Source organism: Phaseolus vulgaris, chromosome 3 (genome assembly GCF_000499845.2).
Source record: "Phaseolus vulgaris cultivar G19833 chromosome 3, P. vulgaris v2.0, whole genome shotgun sequence".
Taxonomy (NCBI): Eukaryota; Viridiplantae; Streptophyta; class Magnoliopsida; order Fabales; family Fabaceae; genus Phaseolus; species Phaseolus vulgaris.
In genome coordinates, this window is record NC_023757.2 from 614793 (window position 1) to 634267 (window position 19475).

The 19475-nt window shown below is 35.0% G+C and overlaps 1 protein-coding gene across 2 annotated transcripts; it reads right to left on the reverse strand.

Moving 5' to 3' along the window:
• Positions 1-1544: 1544 nt before the first annotated feature.
• LOC137806063 (uncharacterized) lies at positions 1545-17024 on the reverse strand. Of its 2 annotated transcripts, none has more exons than XM_068605990.1 (16): positions 16820-17024; positions 16421-16602; positions 16073-16113; positions 15881-15962; positions 12424-12468; positions 11996-12052; positions 6198-6257; positions 5982-6109; positions 5286-5553; positions 5128-5194; positions 4390-4460; positions 4230-4319; positions 3493-3601; positions 3004-3095; positions 2342-2447; positions 1545-1879 (listed from the first exon to the last, which is right to left on the reverse strand). In XM_068605990.1, the coding sequence occupies exons 5-16, from the start codon at positions 12466-12468 to the stop codon at positions 1770-1772; spliced, it is 1203 nt and encodes a 400-aa protein (XP_068462091.1). In that variant the 5' UTR covers positions 15881-15962; positions 16073-16113; positions 16421-16602; positions 16820-17024; the 3' UTR covers positions 1545-1769. The 2 variants fall into 2 exon arrangements, with proteins under 2 accessions (XP_068462091.1, XP_068462090.1); XM_068605989.1 differs by having other exon boundaries at positions 16421-16465; positions 16820-17019.
• Positions 17025-19475: the final 2451 nt, after the last annotated feature.

The following is a 19475-nucleotide window of genomic DNA, read 5'->3' on the forward strand; positions in this document are numbered from 1 at the left end:
TGGCCGAGACCCTCCAGGCCGGGCGGATCCACCCAGGCGGACGAGGTCATAAAAAACTTTTCCAGCAGATACTATTGTGTTTCGGAAATAAAAATCCAGAAAACTCACAATACAAAAAAATGTTTCTAAAAAAAACTGAACATATTCTGCAGAAGGATTTCGGAAAACATATTCTACAAAAGGAATGTATTCCATTTTATTTAAGGGCATTTTCTTCTTTTTTTATACTGAAATTGGGAAGTAATTTTAAAACGTTTCATTGTAATTCAGTGTGTTGATTTTGTACAAACTATCAGCAACTGGAAGGAGAAGACCATTAAGCTCCATATACATGCATTGATAATGTGGGGCGTCAAGAATTTGCTGGTAAAAGACTAAATCGAGATACCATACATTCCACGCTCTGCATAACCTTGCTAAGACTGGACTTATATATTAGCATGGTTATAATGTTTATAACTACTCCTCTTTTACGAGTACTGGATAATTTTCTTACAGAGCTGGAATTTATGGATTAGTTTTTTGTCGTTATTTTTCTCACAATACCAAATGACAACTAATACATTTTGAATGACAATTATTACAAAACAAAAGTTATAATTATAGATTTAAATAATGGAAATCTTTTTATTCCTACGTGAAAAACATTATATTTGGTTTAAATCACTTTTCATTAAAAGTATTAAAAAAATTAGAACATTAATTTTCCACCAATCATGAGTAGATAGGTATGAGTGAAAAGAGAGAAAAAAAACTTTTGCAGGAAAAAATAAATAAATTAAATACCTTAGGGAAATTATTATTTATCTTTTATGGTAATTTTCCTCTACTACTTAAGAGCAAACGAAAGTTATAGATAAAATTTGAATCCATAATTTTTATAACAAAATAATAAATTTATTTTCATACAAAATTTAAGAAAGAAAAATATAGATACAAAAATGAAATCAACTTCTTAATTTAAGATTAACTTATACAAACTTAAAAATTAATTAAATAAACCATGAGAGCTTTTTAGGTATAATTTAAAGTAATATAATTTTAAGTAAAAAAATTACTTCTATAATTTTTAAAATTTTAATCTTTCAACTATTTCTGTCTAAATAACATTTTATCATAAAATATTTTGATCTTTTTTATGAAGATAAGGTACCCGTTTCATTCAAAATAAATTATCATCTAAAAATTCAAAATATTTTATGCTCGTGAAGGTTGCAAACAAATAATAGGTGAGTCATTTGTTCCATGTTCTCAATAAAATATTTGTGCCAGGTTCTTTAAAATTAATAAACCAAGTCTCTTTCATCACCTTTGAGAATACTCGTTGATAATTAATTTACTGTTTTTCCTTATCTTCCTTTTCTTATTACTAACCATGAATATTTTCAATATCCTACCAATCCTTAATCGAAATACTTTGTTGATACTAATATTCACATTCACTGATAACAACCTTTGATAATTATCGCCGCTGTGCTAAAAAGGGGAAAGAAGAAAAAAATTGCTCTAAGAAATAAAATCAGATGGCCACAAAACCAGAAAAATAAAAATAAAAAGCAATTAACTTACTAACTCACGAAGTTACATTTTTCAGACAACTATTCTAACGGATGATACAAGTTAATGGGCTTACATTAAAATATATCAATAAGCCAATGAAATGAGGCTCAAGACAACAGACTTTTCCATTCTCTCGATGATATCAAACTATCACAAAAATACTTCCATTTGTTTTGGTTGGGGTGTGAGGAGAGGAAATTACATGATCTTCACTCAGTTTTAGAAGTATTGGTTGGTGCATCACCAACTTCGGCAGAGGTGTCCATATCATTCAGACCTAATTCTTCATTTTGTTCCCATGACCTCTCGTAGTCCTCAACTGGAGAAATACCAATTGCAAAACAGAAAACCACAAAACATGAATATATTTACATGAAAAACTATGCACCATATTTAAACACAGCATTAAACAATCAGAATCATATTTACACATACAGCACATTAGACCGATTCATCACAAATCCAATTATGCAGGCTACTCAGGGCACACTGTAAAGCAAAAGGTTGAAACACGAGTCCCAACAAGGGCAAATGTCTGAAATAAACCTACTTCTGTTTGTTTGTTTATTTACATGATGGTCTATACTGGACTCGGGATCCCCAGCAACTCCGATAGTTGAATCGAATAAGATATTTTAAGGAACAAAAAATTGATGTTTCAACTTTCCATATGTATAGAAAAAGAATTGGCATCATGGAAATGGAATTCAGAATTTCAACTCAGAAAATGTGAACTTTATCTGCTCAAAGTATAGCTTGATGTCTGAGTTGGAAATCTTACAAGCTAATTGATTGTCCTCTTTCAGATCATCAGTTGCAGGTGCTACAAAAGAATTGGCTAATGCATCATCAAGAATTAGAGTCCAAGGTTCTTCCAAGCTAAGAAGCTGCATACAATGAAAGAATGCAGATAAAAAAAGTGGGATCCAAGACCTTGAACCAATAAGTTTAAATAGGTTAAGTCAAATCAAAGCCTTCAAATTCAAAGACACAAAGACCGATGCAGTCTATTAGTTGCTGGTATTAAAGAGGCATAATGTAGCCCAAAAGTAGCATGGAATATGACCACAGGTCTTTGTTGCTCAAAGTGACCCTTCTTGTTACAATGCATTTGGTTAAAATTCCGTGAACCCTATTCTCTTTGTCGTCCATTTCTTTTTTACTAAATTTTTCAAAGTGAGGTGTCGAAAGAGGTACAAAACGGGACAACATATCCTCCTAAAAGAGAACAAGAAATAAAGACAAGATTATTTTAGAAATACAAAAGAATATACAATGCCTGAAGTTATGTATTGCTCCTCTTCCCTCTTTTCCCAGTCAGCCACAAAACATTGTGTAAAGAATAAATATAAAAAATTGCAATAATAACCTGATAAATAGAATTATATAGTAAACATATATGGAGAAATTTAAACCAACTCTCATAAAATAGTCACGTATTACCTTGTTTAGCCTTGCTTTAAAGTCTATCCACTTGCTTCTACTATTTTCATCAAGACTGTCTCCAAAAGTAAAGCCATGGACCCTCTCAAGGCCTGTACATACAAATCACATAAAATTATATTCTACATTGATACATTCTAGCAAAAATAAATAGATTATATTAAAAATTAAATCACACCACGGGATCAGGAACATCATAAACATGACAAAAGAGAACAGTTTAAACTCCACCCATCCAAAACAGATACAAATTTGGCATTTAGAAGACTTTTAAAACATATTTGAGATAGATTATTTGGAATGAAAGAAATAAATAATGATGCTCAAGTGGTTGAAAATTGAAAGATCTATTGAAAAGAAAAATGTTTTCATCATTTTGTTACAATTGAAGCTGAACAAAGTGTATGGGTACTACGATGTCCTTTCCTTCCTCCTGTCTCATTAGGATGCTGCCTATATAGTTTGTGTGACTGATAGAAGGATACTTACTTTCACTAATTCTTGTAATTAAACCTTCAACAGTTGTAACTATTCCTCCAAGGGTTCCGCTTGCCAGCTCCAAGTCAACTTCCGGAACTTTTACACTTGCAGTATCAGACTAATCAAACCAAACTACTCAGTCAATAGATATAAAATGTATAGATCTCAGATTGCATAAAATAATGTTTAAATGGTCAGGCCTATATGGGTACCATCAGGACATATTTCACAGGTTAACTTAGCAAGACTGTGTGTGTATCATTACAACTTTTGATATATCATTGAAAACAGTACATGTTGGTGTTAACGTTTCTAGGTTATCTCTTGATGAAAAAATCATTTCAGGCTTCTAAAAACCCCAAAATGCGAATTTGATTCCTTAAAATGCTATAGCTTCATGCAAGGGAGATGTCAAAATAAATTGCAAAACTTTAAAGTGGCACTGAAAGAGTACTCATGATTAGTTTTTATCCTTAGTTACTTTACACTTTCTGCAAAACAGGTTTGGAAGCTTACATTTTTCCCTACATTTGAGTAGCTCAATAACCAAAGTCCAAACTACCTTCTTTTCTAATGAGATTTCTTTTACTGATCCCAATTTGTAGTAATTACATACTAGAAACAAGAAAAAATATATGCTCTCTAAATGCAAGGATAAACTACAAGATCCATGATTCATCACTAAACATATACAAATTAAGAAACTGATGGGTTGAAATTAGTTAAGATCACAAAGAATTACAGACCTTTATTACATCACGGCTCAGGTCATTGACATTTTTCACAGAAAGAGTAATTATTTTTCCTTTTTCAGGAATTCGTCCACCAGGTTTCAACTGCAAGATGGAAAATTAATGTTTATTCCAGCCCTAAAAAGACAGAGCTACACTCAAGAAATCAGCATACCTCAGAGTTGCGGTAGCCACAAGCATCACATGTGGATGCCATAACAATTACTTCTTGGAAGTAAGGAATATCTGTCCATTGTTAAGATCAACAGCTTGTGGAAGAAATGCCGGAAATTGCTAAGCAATAATATAGAATATAAAATTGGCACATGGCATATTTTGAAGAGTATGACCGTTATCAAGCAAGCAAATAAATATTATCTAGTTTTTACCCTATCAGCAATCAGAATACATGCAACACTGTAGACAGATGTTTCATTTGAAATTAATGTTGTGTAGCTAGCATAAATCCATAGTCAAGTTTCTGAAATTTGAAAGTAGATCATGTTCAGGATTTTTAATAGAACACATGGTTATCCAAAAACTATTCAGCACCAAGTAGATGACACTAAGCTTCAAGTTTCAACTGAAATACATGAAACATAGAATCACAACGGAAGTTGAAATAAAGAAAAACTATCCCCTATTTTATGTAATTTCACTTTTTGCAGATCAAAAAGGTGCTAAAGCTCCAAATTTCAACTGAAATACAAACATGGAATAAAAAAAAATAAGCCCCAATAGTTTATATAATTTTATTTTACCCCACAAAGCTATGTACTCTTGCATACACAATATAAATCTTCTTTAACCCAATAAATTTTACATCGAGCTTAAAATGACAGAATCCTTCTAAAGAAATGTAACATAATCAAACAATATCCCAAGGGAAGTATGAAAAATGCTAAGAGGATACTGGTGACAAACATTCGAGTCTCACAACTAGCAGCACAGGCACCACAAGTAGAAGGGAAAGTCATCACCTGTCAAAAAAAGGCAGCAACTTGACATTGAATAAACAAACACATAAGGCCAAAGCTCAGTACACAGAACTATATAGTTCAGCAATTGTACCTCTTCTGGTGCAGTATATCGAAACAAGGCTTCAGCAATTTCTGCACTGTTACTCTGTGCAATGGCACGATGGCCAGCTGTTGCCCCTACTGATCCATGTGGTTCTCTCCTCACTTGATCAGTAGTCACAGCTTCTCCGCCTCCCGGGGCATCAACATGAGTTCCTTCAGCCTGTGCAGAATCAACAAGGTATCCCAATGATGCTTGCTGCTCAGGAGTTCTCTCATAAAACTTGATCGTCAACGATGGATCAGATGATGGTGCAAACCTATTCAATGTGTTCTGCATTTACTTAAAATAGTACTAGCTAAAACATTGGACTAATATTACCAAGTACCAAATGAAGGTACAAGTTTGCCTCACCAACAAATACATGTTTGTCTTGACCAATTTAAAATAAGTTAAAAGGTACAATATGGTGTGATTCATAAAAGAATGTATCCAATCCAAAGTCAAGCACAAGCACAATGTGACTAAATTTTAGCCCATACAGAGATCAGCACTTTACATACTAAACCACACTCCACTCTTGAGCAACAAATCCAGGAGGTTGCTAATTCATATGCTATCACTGAATACCTTTTGTCATTTACTTGTGTGTGAGGATACCTTAGCCTCTATTGTTATAATCTCTTCTCTAATAAAAATACTTTTACTCATTTAAAAAAAATACTTCTACAAGGTATAATCTCTTACGGGTTTTCAATAAAGCTGTTTCCGACAGGATCATCAAGAATAAATGTGATGCATGATTCTCCTGTTGCACAGGCTCGCAGTTTCACCAAGAACTGATCAATTGCTCCAGCTGTCTCCGGAGCCACTTTCTAGAGGGTAGAAAGCATAACATTAATTAAGTTATTTAAAGAAGAATGCATGCATCAAATAAAAATATAGCGCAGAAACAAATAGTACTTTGCGTTCCTCTTGAAGGGCTTGAAGTTCATCAGTTGCTCTCATAAGTATCCCTTCCACCTATAATTACACAACAAAAGATATTGTTGAATCATTTGATTACAAATTTTCAACTGTTCAATGTTCATGAATTTTCACAAAAGAAAGTTAAGAGTTCTCTGATGCCCACGATTTACATTCCTTGTTGTTAGTAGGATATTAAATGTACTAGTAGAAGCTTCATGTTAGTAGGATATTAATGTACTGCTAGAAGTTGTTAGAAGTTGTAGAAGATTCTAGATATCTCTTTGTAATAATTACTCTAGGGTTAAAGTTTTCTATATATAAAGGTTGATGTCTTGTTTCAATTAATATAATTGAATAAAAATCTTCTTTCATTCATATTATTTCATTTAAGTTAGTATTAGAGCTCACAATGTTGGGGCCTATTTCTACGACCTTTCACTGTCACTGAAGTTTTTTGTGTTAATGTTTCATTATACTTACAAGGGAGACTAAGAAATTCTTACTATTTATCTTATCACGGCAACTCTACTAAGTAATGATGATCTTCCTTCATCCTCTTCAATTGACAATGGAATGCCTGCATTACATGCTGAAATTGAACGTTTAAAATCTCTCATGGAGTCTATCAGTAAGCCACCTTGTGGTACTTGCTTCGTAACCATGACTGGTAAGAACTCTAATTCCTCTTTTGATGTTTCTTAAAATTTATGCAAGGACTCTTGAGTTCTAGACTTTGGTGCGACAGACCATATGACACCTCACTCATCTCTTTTAATGTCATGTGTTTCTTTTCCTGGTAATTACATTACTCTTGCCAATGGGACTCGTATCCCAATAGTTGGACATGGTAATATTTATCTTATGTTTCTAACTATCCGACTCTTCTTCAATATTATCCAATGGGGCATATCCCCCGTCTTCCCCTTCAGAGAAACTCTAGTCAAAGTTAAGTAATTATTCAAACTCAAAATCAAAGCTATCATGCAATTCATTCCCAACCCCGATTTGAATCTTCCCTTTGCCCCTCCTTGTTGGGGATGGAGTTGCAGCTAGACCTTTCTTAGAAGCATGAGAAGATCCAATGACAATACCACAACCACTTGATGGTTGCTTTCTTTTACTGGTTACTTGTCTTGTGTAAATTATTAGTTCTCCAACATCTAAAGCTTCATAAGCAGTTGCCTAATTTAGAATGGAATCATCATCAAAAACCAACTCATTTCCCCCTTCTTCATTATCATTATCATCATCATCATCTACTTGCCCCACTAACCACTCATCAATGTTATCGATATTGAATAACGGATCATATCGGAGACCCCATAAATCCTTTATAAAGTTATAACAGAAACCATAACGGGTTATGGCGGAAGGTGTTGTGGCGGAGATAAAAAAATGTATTGTGGATTGCAATAAGTATAATGTTTTAAATGGGTCAAAAATGGGCCCAAAAAAAACTAATTTTAGGTAGGTTTTGAACTCTTAATTAGGTTTAACAGCTCATGTAGCCGCAACACATTCAAATTTTATTTGAATAATTAAGGTTTTATTAGTTAACCGTTGGAATGGGCCAAAGGCCCAAACTTAATTTAAGTAGGTTTTGAACTCTTAATTAGGTTAAATAACTGATGCAGCTGCAGCACATTCAAATTTTATTTTAATAATGAGGATTTTAGGGTTTTATTAGTTAAAAGTTGGAATGGGCCAAAGGCCCAAACTTATTAGGGTTTTTTCAAAATTAGGTTTAGGTGTTTTATCTTCTTCATGCGTCGAAGGTCCCTTCTTCATTTTTTGCTATCGTCGCAGCGTGCGCTGCCGCTGTTACTTTCGTCGTCGTTGTCACAGTGTTTTTCTCTGCCTTTTTCGATATTTCCGTTTTTCGTTAGCTTTCTGAGATGCCAAAAGCGACCTCCAAGGGAAAACCGCATCACCACCGCCTTGTTGTGGCGGTGGTCGGAAAATCCGCCACCGTCTTCCGCCATGGCGCCGCCATAACCGAAAAGTGATAACAATGACACTCATTGCACTCATCCATGCCATTGAATACAATAGGGTCTATTTTATCTCTAATATTGTATCTTTGAGCAAGTTGTTGGTTACGTAAACCAAATCATGCAACGTTTTGTACAGCCTATTCCTTTTTTTTCAATGAATCTACAAGTATAATGTGAATTAATTTATTTCTACATTCTACAAAATAATAATGAAATGAGTCATGTTATGAGAAATAATTATTACTTCCTCAAATAAACTCCAATTGCGCTCACATTCCGATGAACTACATATCAAACTTAAAATCGTAATTGCTAGCTTTTATAAGTTGGGAGCTACGTGCCCATAATTCTTCCACCATTGAGCTATAAAAGTAAAAAAACTTAGAATGTAACCATTATATGATATAATTTACATCTTAACCCAATTTAGATAGCGTTTAATTGTCTCACCTGGGGTTGTGGTCTTCCTTGATTCTTTGGCAGAGAACACTTCAACTTTTATAAAGAGGCAAGTCAAATAAATTTTTTTGTGCACATCTTTACTTGGCACCAACCTCTTAATGCAAGCATACAATCCATTTGTATCTTCCAAATCATATTCCATTTTTGGGTTAGGACAATAGAACTTTGGATTCAAAAAGTGACCAATTGCATGCAAGGGGCAACGAAATTGGCATGTCCATCTATTATCAATGATTGTAAATACATCCTTGTATTTACTTTCGTGGTTATTGAATGACTTCATTATTGTTTCCTTGACTTTCTCCATTGCTTCATATTTATAACGCATAGTTGCTTTTCTCTCTCTATCAATCAAACAAAGTACATGAAGAAGAGGAGTCATGACTTTGGCAGTAAATATAACATGATTCCGAAATGAAGGCATAAGAACAATTTGTGTAGGTTCTTTACCCTTAGCTTCCTTAGACAGCTTGTTCTTGCTCCATTCATTTCAAGTGAAAATCTTTCTCAAATTTCCCTTCTTTTGATACAACTTTTGTAATGATAAATAAGAGGTAGAAAACCTTGTAATTGCATGTCTTACCAATTCCCTCTTATTTGTAAATTATCTCAATAAACTCAAGGAACTACAAAGGAATTTTTCCAATGTCTTCAAGCATCAAATCTATACAATAGGCAGCACAAGGAGTCCAATAAAGATTATGTCTTTTTTCTTCCAATAATTTACCAACCAAGACATAATTAATACCATTATCTATGATAACTTCAACCACATTTTCTTCTAAAAATCTCCTCCAAAAGGGCATCAAGCATCTCGGAGAGTTTTTCTCCTGTCTTCACAAATTTAGAATCATCAATCGACTTGGCAAACATTGTCCCTACAAGAGAGCTCACCAAAAAGTTAATCAAACATCGTTGCTTCCAATCAATCCATGCATCTGACATGATAGAACAACCATGCTTAGTCCAGTGCAATTTATGATCTTTCAACAATTCTTCAGTGTACTCAATTTCCTTATTGAGGAGTGGAACTCTAATCTCATGGTAGGTAGGAGCTGGCAAATTAGGTCCATAAGCACCTATAGCAGCAATCATATCTTGAAAACTCTTCAATCTTACAAGATTAAATGACAAGCTTGCTTGATACCAAAATTGAGCAATATATTTATGCCTTTAAGAAGATGATGAACATGAGAAACAAATCTTGAAAAGAAAAGATTGCTACTCAGTTTGAAATGAAGGATCTAGGAAATTAAAGTACTTCCTTGGGATAGAAGTAGCTTACTCAATGTTGTTAAAATCATGATCTAGATCGTAAGATTGTACGATCTTGCAATTTTTTAGAAGAAATCGTGTCGGATCGCACGGTGGATCACTACCTAAATGGATCGGAGCGATCTAACGAGTCGGTAGCCGGATCAAAGAATCAAGGAGTCACGGCTCAGCCTATTGAAAAAAAAACTCTGAAAATGATGTCCGAGAATAACCCTAATATCAAACTCGCACCTCCGTTACCGCGCCTCTCTGCCACTCACCCCTCCATCACGCGCTCCTCCGTTGTTCACCTCTCCGTTGTCGCACCTCTTCGTCGTTGCGCCTCTCCCTCTCCCCACTGCCTTTTATATAGGCATGTTTTGTTCCTTCTTTATTTTCCCTTTCTTCTACTCCCTTGCCTTGTTAAAGGCACCATTGTTTACTAATATAAACACAAACCTAATGTGGAAGCAAGGCACAACAGTTTACTAATATAAAGACCTAACGTAGACAGATTATTTGTATTAAATATTTATTAATTTATTAATTATTTTATGCATTAATCTTGCGAATTATACTATATATGTCTAATTATTTTATATATTCAATATTATTTTTCATATTCACATTATTTTTCATATACCACTAACCCTTTATGGGTCGAGTTACAAAATTTTATCTCTTTTCCGATCCTCTTTCTATCCTCGAGTTTAACAACATTGAGCTTACTCGAAGAAAGGGATCTTTGTCTCCCAAAGAAAGTATGCTCTTAATCTTCTAAAATAAACAAGTAAGATTGATTGCAAGACCACTAGAGTTCCTATAGAACAAAGCCGTAAATTATAAATGATGAAGGCAGAACTACTGTGAATAAAGGTCAATATTAAAGACTTGTGGGGAAGCTCATTTACTTAGGTCACACTAGACCTGACATAGCCTATGTTGTAAGTGTAGTTAGTCAGTTTATGCCTAATCCAAGTGAGAGACATTTACAAGTTGTGAATAGAATCCCTCAATATTTGAAGACAATCCAGGAAGGGGATTATTGTTCAAAAGGAATGGAAAATTAAGAATGGAAGTGTATACTAATGTAAATTTTGAAGGGTGTCACAAATAGGAAATCCACCTTAGGATATTGCATGTTTTTTGCTAGAAATTTGGTGAGTAGAAGTAAGAAACAAAATGTTGTTGCAAGGTCTACTGTAGAGGCTAAATTCTGAGTTATGGCACAAGGGGAATGTGAATTATTATGGTTGAGAATTATTCTAAAAGATCTTAAAGTGGCATGTGAAGAGTATATGATTCTTTATTGTGATAATAAGTCAGCTATTAGCATTGCTCACAATCCAATTCAGCATGATAGGACCAAACATATAGAGATAGATCGACACTTTCTTAAAGAGAAACTAGATAGTGGCCTTATCATTACATCTTATGTGCCATCTTGTTAGCATACTTGTTTACAAAAGGTCTTCCCACTTAACAATTTCATGATCTCACATGCAAACTGGGAATGATAGATATCCATTCGCCAGCTTAAGGGGGAGTGTTGTTAGTAGGATATAAATGTACTACTAGAAGTTGTTAGAAGCTATAGAAGATTCTAGAGATCTCTTTGTAATAATTACTTTAGGGTTATAGTTCTCTATATATAGAAGTTGATGTACTGTTTCAATTAATTTAATTGAATAAAAATCTTCCTGGCTACTAAATAAAGGGTGCATATAGAAATTGCCAAACCTATGATATGATCAAGAGTCGAACCAAAAGCTTAAAAAATCTACACTAAATCAAACAAAAAAAAAAAGACAAAAAGGATAGCAATCTCTTCTTTTTAATTCAACAATTGTTTCGACCAAACAGAAAGGACACTGACATGTTTACTCACTAGATGATTATACACATGCGGAGTAAATTTAGCCATCTTAAATAGAAATACAATGTTGAGACTCGAGATTTTCACTGACAAATGAAATAATGGGTAACCCCCTGCCCTACCCAGAAAAAAAAATTGAACAAGCAAACTTGTCATTGCCAGGAATGGGAAACAACAAAGTAAATTGAAATATGTATTAGAAGTACCGTTGACAAACTACCACGTTGAGCCTCTGGTGGAATCTCAAAATCCAGTTCAGGTATCTGCACAATCATATACATATAAGGTTGCCTTTTGAATAAATTTATTACAAAGCAGACTATAAATTTTGAATAATAGAACCAGATTAGTCATTAAAATTTATAAGCAACATCTTAAATTACTTCTTTCATAAAAATATCTATCTTTCTAACTATCTATGTAAACAAATAGACATACAGATAAATAGGTATGTAGGTATGTAGGTAGATAATATCAGCTCAACTAAGACTATGTGGCTTAGCCCTAGACTTCAAAGAGACAAGAACCAAGGTGTTAATGAACTAAAGAATTTTGAAGATTACAATCTAAATAGGAAATAGGGTACACAGGTTTATATAAATATGAAGAAAATAAACAAAACAAATTTGAGTACCTTAATGGTAGCAGATTCTGATTTAACCACTTGACGATTTAGCATCTACATTCATTAAACTTGTTAGACACTTGTATAAACAAATCATCATAACGGCAAACCACAAAGACAAGTTTACAAATCAAAATAAGATAATCCCAAATAATCATACATTCACCATAACAAGTATTAGAGATAATATTTTATTTCTTAATTATTTGATGTAGTTTAAACTTATTTAGTAGAAATGTATTATTGACAACCCGAGATGCTTTACTTTTGTAGTTGACTGTATTGTTTTATTGCCAAGTTTTTGTTTTAACAATTGTTTTATTATGGAGTTCAAATGTATAATTACTATGTTATTTATTGTTAATATTTTTTATGGTAAGTAAACTCTTACAAGTTTGAGTCAAGTTTACAAAAGCCTTCACAAGTTTCTATGAACTCTCAAGTTTTACAATCTTGATTGCATGCATTTTGCTTCAAATAGTTTTATATCATTACATGATAGATGTCCTTTACAATGCTAAACTCAATATTCTACCTAGGATAAGGAGATTAAAAACTCGTAAATTGGGGATCTTAACTTGGATGGTAAGATCCTATGGTTTTACATAAAATGCAAAACTATACATATATAGTGCATATGCATAAGAATATCATAAACAAAGAAAATAACCTCCAAAATCACTACATTAAAACAAAATTAGATTTAAAAGTTATAACTATAGTAAGTCAGGTATCCAAATAGTATAATCAGAAATGTGAGAAAGAAATTCTTAATTCTATTTGTTTATTAGTTGACTAGAAAATTATGTTGTTGAATTATCTTAGTATTTAGGTTTAGGATTTAACCTAACCACACAATTTTCCAAGTTTTATGCGGGATTTATACTTACCCACTCACCTACCATAATGAAGGTGCACGTGGCTGCAAATTATGGTGGGCAAGGATTGTCCTTAATTAATATGCATTTGAACCAACACCCCCTATGCCAAGGACTATAAGTCTGGAATTGGTCAATGTAGGTGACCCAACAATTGATTTAGGATTGCCTTTGTTACCATCATAGAGTTTGAGCATAGGGTCAAGCTCAATCCCACAAAATTAACTTCTATGGTAAGGATTACTAAACTGAAAATGTTGCTACAGCCAAAGGAAGGTGCAATAATAAAAGTTATAGGTGGCAATACTCTAAGGCAACAATGGAATGACAAAGAAAAGGTTGAACAGTCCAAGATGGAGAAGATCACGAATGGATTGGGAAGGGCTTCATAAATAAGAAGAAAGGGATTTTCCAGGGTGTGTTCAACTCATAGCATAGTATGATCCTACATGGTAAATATTGACTTCAACAACAATGGTCTTCTAGCTAAACATGGATGCAAAAGTATGAAAAACCATCCTTCAAACTAGGTCATTGTTAGGTTCCTAGACAGAAAAACCAGAATTCCCTCCCAAACACAGCAAGAAGAAAGAAAACTCTGTTTTATTACAATGCAGAACAGAACACCCAAAAGGGTTACAAAGGAGAATAGCTCCTTTCACACAGGTTTAATCCTCCTTTCACACAGGTTTAATCCTGTCAACTTCTTACAACAATTCAGATATCCCCTCCCCCACAGCAGGTTGGTCTTTATTTAAAGACCCCCTCACCACAACTAACTAACCCAACAACTAACTAACCCGCTTAACCCTTATTTTTAAATTTCCTTCTATGATACACCCTCCAAGTGCTGTCTTTATTTTCCTGCCTAACATTACTCATTTCTGACAAAACAACCTTGTCCTCAAGGTTGAAATCAGGTCACTGCTCCTTGATGTTCTTTTTCCAAATCTTCCTCAATCTGTCCCCACCCAGAATGATTCACCTCTGTAGGGTCTCCCTCATCTTCTGCAAAAATGATAACCCTCAAATTCTTTTCAGGGCAGCGATGTCCGGGACCGTACGCCCCTCCACAATGGAAACATCTTCCCTCTTCCCTTCTTCTCACATATTCGGGATAGGGAAGGGTCCTGGACCCCCTGTTTCTGGATCCTTCTCCTGGCCGAAACTCTCTATTGGAAGAAGAAGACTCATTCCTTGCTGTGCTAGTCAAACTAGACGAGACTGGCCCACTATTCCCCTTATGCAAATTTGTATGGCATGTTATCCCGGTGCTTCCTTGATAATGCAGAAAAGACGCATTATTCCTATGCCCAAAACTGCTAATTTTTTCTTCCCTGAAGGACTCCTCAACATCCAGCGCAATCTCCATGGCTCTCATCAATTCTTTGGGGTCATGCGGTCTGATTTGATTACGAATCTTGGACTGTAATCCAGCAAAAAAATACCCCAGCAGCTGTTCCTCCCCTGTCTGTGGTGCTTGTGACACTAACATCTCAAAATCTTGAATGTATTCATCAATTCTTCCATTCTGTTTGATCTTCGCCAGCTTCTCAAAAACAGAACTTCTCTCCTTTCCCCCAAACCTCCTATTCAGCGCCATGGAAAACTCTTCCCAAGAAGGATTCTTGGAGTTCTTTCTCCAAAAACTGAACCAAGGACTGGCGCTTCCCTCCATACTGATGAAGGCCAGTTTTAATCTTTCCCCTGCTATCACATTCTGCACCTCAAAGAATTTTTCAGCTCTGGCCAGCCAACCCATTGGGTCCTCGCCCTCAAACCCCGGTAACTCCACTCTCCTACCCCACGACTTCATCTCTCCTTCCTTCATCTTTTCCCATTGGCTATCCTGCCTTGATGGTTCCTCCACTCTTTCCTCACCATTCACCGAACTCTCTCCCCCTTCCGACCTTCTATCTCCTTTCTTGAGATCCCGCAACATTTCTTTGATTTCTTTTAACTCCAGCATGCCTTCTTTCAACCCCAGAATTTCTGCTCTTATTTCAAAATTCCATTTCAATTGTTCGCTGGTAAATTTCTCTACTGCTGCCATCCTCTGTTCCATCTTTTCTTCCTCACTCTCTGTTTTTTCAGATCCGGCAGGTCGGACCAACTGTTAGGTTCCTAGACAGAAAAACCAGAATTCCCTCCCAAACACAGCAAGAAGAAAGAAAACTCTGTTTTATTACAATGCAGAACAGAACACCCAAAAGGGTTACAAAGGAGAATAGCTCCTTTCACACAGGTTTAATCCTGTCAACTTCTTACAACAATTCAGATATCCCCTCCCCCACAGCAGGTTGGTCTTTATTTAAAGACCCCCTCACCACAACTAACTAACCCAACAACTAACTAACCCGCTTAACCCTTATTTTTAAATTTCCTTCTATGATACACCCTCCAAGTGCTGTCTTTATTTTCCTGCCTAACAGTCAGTCACTAGTGTCAAGAACCTCAGCATGGATGTTAACTGAATGGGAAGAAGATAGCTAATAGAGGCATTGGAGTACCTAGGCGCCATATATGTTTTCTTATGTTATATAAAATAATCATTTGGGGATGGGGAATTGAAATTTGAACAAACCAACCTTTTGCTCGCCTGATGGAATCTTCAAAGTGTAACAACAACCACGTGGTTGAATTTCACCAGCAAACTGTACTTCATTGTTCCTAACAGATAAAATCAATAATTATAAAAGAAAGAAAAATTAAGAGGAAGATCAAAGGAACTAATTATGTTCAACGCACACGGAGAGGGCATAGACTAAAGGGCCGTTTACCTCTCACCACAATGTGGACATTCAAAAGCTGATAACAAAATCTGCAGGAAAGGTAAATGTGACAATGAGTTATATTTCAGAAAACTAATGGACAGACAAAACAAAAGAAACAGCAGATAAAAATAATATGTATTACGATCCATTATGTAATTTGTGAATCAATAATGCTAATTCATTTAATTGAAATATGTAACAAATAACATCAGGGAGAAAAGTGAATGAGGCCTAAACATAAGGAAAGACAGAAATAAAGATGAAATTTAACTACATATATGATATATCCCAATACCTACTAACAGTAACCACTTGCCAATCACAAGAGCAAATGGAGCAATAGACAAGACATACCTTTCTGAAGTGGGGAATTAAAGTCAATAAAAATCTTGTAATCCCCTGACAAACATGACAGAAATTCAAGTCAGATGATAAAATTTAAATATTTTGGATGAAGATACAATATTAAGACTTAGGGTGAATTTGACTCATTTGTTGAGCGATAAATAATTGTTTCCTTGATTTTTAACATGGCCCTGGATAGAACAACACAAAAGACGAAACACACAAAAAATGTAAATATTCATTACTCAATTACTCGGGTAATAATGTTGCTTGTAAATAAAATAGTAAAAGAATGGAGAATTGAATCCCTGAATTAACCACGCCAAAGGTGCGCGAAAAAGTAGAAAGTGAATTCATTGAAAAGCCAAAGGAAAAGGAAAAGGTGGCGGAGAATGGGGAGAAGCTTACGTTTTCACCACATCGCATGCAAAGACTTTCGAGGCTGTAGAGAGGAGCATCACCGTCATCGGCTGAAACGGCCTCCACTACCGATCCTACATCCACGATTTGGTCGCTTTTCGCATTCCCTTCCATTACTCAATTCAACAAGTTTTACTGTGAGAACCTTCAATTTCAACCAGAGTGCAAAAGAAGTAGAATGCTGATTTCTATTAGCCTGTTTTGTGTTGGGGAAGACGCTGGAAGAAACTAGGGTACACGTCATCGGGTAAAGTTATTCTGGTCGGGTCATTGTATGGGTCCATTGCCCAAGTACTTGTTGGATTCAAAAAATCGAATTTATGCCGGACGAGGCATAAATAATTCTGATGCCGAACGAGACATAAATAATTCTGATTACATTAGTAATAAGATAATTTTGATGCCGAACGAGGCATAAATAATTCGGATTACATTAAAGTAATAAGATAATTCTGATGCCGAACGAGGCATAAATAATTCTGATTACATTAAATAAGATAACTCCGATGCCGAACGAGGCATAAATAATTCTGATTACATTAAAGTAATAAGATAATTCTGATGTTGAACGAGGCATAAATAATTCTGATTACATTAAAGTATTAAGATAATTCTGATGCCGAACGAGGCATAAATAATTCTGATTACATTATAGTAATAAGATAATTCTGATGCCGAACGAGGAATAAATAATTCTGATTACGTTAAAGTAATAAGATAATTCAGGTGCCGAACGAGGCATAGATAATTCTGATTACATTAAAGTAATAAGATAATTCTGATGCCGAACGAGGCATCAATATTTCTGATTACATTAAAGTAATAAGATAATTTTGATGCCGAACGAGGCATAGATAATTCTGATTACATTAAAGTAATAAGATAATTCTGATGCCGAACGAGGCATCAATATTTCTGATTACATTAAAGTAATAAGATAATTTGATGCCGAACGAGGCATAAATAATTCAGAATAATTCTGATGCCGAACGAGGCATAAATAATTTCGATTCCGTTAAAGTACTAAGATAATTCTGATGCCGGACGAGGCATAAATAATTCTGATTACATTAAAGTAATAAGATAATTCTGATGCCGAACGAGACATAAATAATTCTGATTACATTAGTAAAAAGGTAATTCTGATGCCGAACGAGGCATAAATAATTCTGATTACATTAAAGTAATAAGATAATTCTGATGCCGAAAGATAATTCTGATTCCGAACGAGGCATAAATAATTCTGATTACATTAAAGTAATAAGATAATTCTGATGCCGAACGAGGCAAAAAATAATTCTGATTACATAAAAGTAATAAAGATAATTCTGATGCCGAACGAGACATAATAAATTCTGATTACGTTAAAGTAATAAGATAATTTTGATGCCGAACGAGGCATAAATAATTCTGATTACATTAAAGTAATAAGATAATTCTGATGCCGAACGAGGCATAATAAATTCTGATTACGTTAAAGTAATAAGATAACTCTGATGCCGAACGAGGCATAAAATAATTCTGATTACGTTAAAATAATGTACACGTCATCGGGTAAAGTTATTCCGGTCGGGTCATTGTATGGGTCCATTGCCCAAGTACTTGTTGGATTCAAAAAATCGAATTTACGCGGTTGACATTTAAACTGTTGGATGAGTTTTATTCAATCTAATGTGTTTAAAATAAATTGCATTTTACCTTGCAGGTTACTACGATGAATGTTTAATTTTATTTAATAAAAAAAAAACAAGTTATGTTTAGCATTAGTTTTAATTGTTTTAGGTGAAAAATATTTAATTTTGTTAATAGTATTTAATAAAAAAAAATTATTAAGAAGGTAAATAAGTTAGATTGGACAAATTCATCGACAACTTAAAAAAAAATCTATCACAACGTTTCTGTATTTTATTATCCAACCTATTCCAGTCTTTGTAACAACCCATCCGGTCTTTCTAACAACGTAACTTTTTAAAAACAAAACAGAAACCCCAGCACATGCTGACGGCCCTGCGTCCGGGGCCCTCTGCCGACAACCTGTGCATGAAGCCGGCCGACAGCCTGGACGAGCTGAGAAAGAGAGCTGCTAAGTACATGCAGCTGGAAGAGCTAGGAGAATTTCGTAACCAGGCCCGTGCCGATGCCGGTGGGGAGAAAACAAGGAAGAGAAGGATCGTCAGGGGCGGCCAGGTCAAAGGAACGACCGATCCGGTTCTCAAGGTATACACTCCTGACGACCGATCGTGGGAGGATTCTGGACGAAGCCCTCAACGCTGAGCTAATCCCTCCCCCAAGGAAGGTGGCCAGCACAAATAACGCCGACCGGAGGAAGCAATGTCGGTACCACCAAAACACCGGACACTCAACCGACGAGTGTCAGGCCCTTAAGGATAAGATCGAGGAACTTATCCAGGCTGGGCATCTCCGCCGTTTCGTCAGGAATGGCCGAGACCCTCCAGGCCGGGCGGATCCACCCAGGCGGACGAGGTCATAAAAACTTTTCCAGCAGATACTATTGTGTTTCGGAAATAAAAATCCAGAAAACTCACAATACAAAAATGTTTCTAAAAAAAAACTGAACATATTCTGCAGAAGGATTCGGAAAACATATTCTACAAAAGGAATGTATTCCATTTTATTTAAGGGC

Coding starts and splice junctions, on each gene's coding strand:
- LOC137806063 (XM_068605989.1), bottom strand. CDS start 16,945: ATGGAAGGGAATGCGAAAAGCGACCAAATCGTGGATGTAGGATCGGTA. Junction 16,466..16,819: donor GCATGCGATGTGGTGAAAAC/GTAAGCTTCTCC, acceptor CATGTTTGTCAG/GGGATTACAAGATTTTTATT. Junction 5,554..5,981: donor AACAGCTTTATTGAAAACCC/GTAAGAGATTAT, acceptor CACATTGAATAG/GTTTGCACCATCATCTGATC.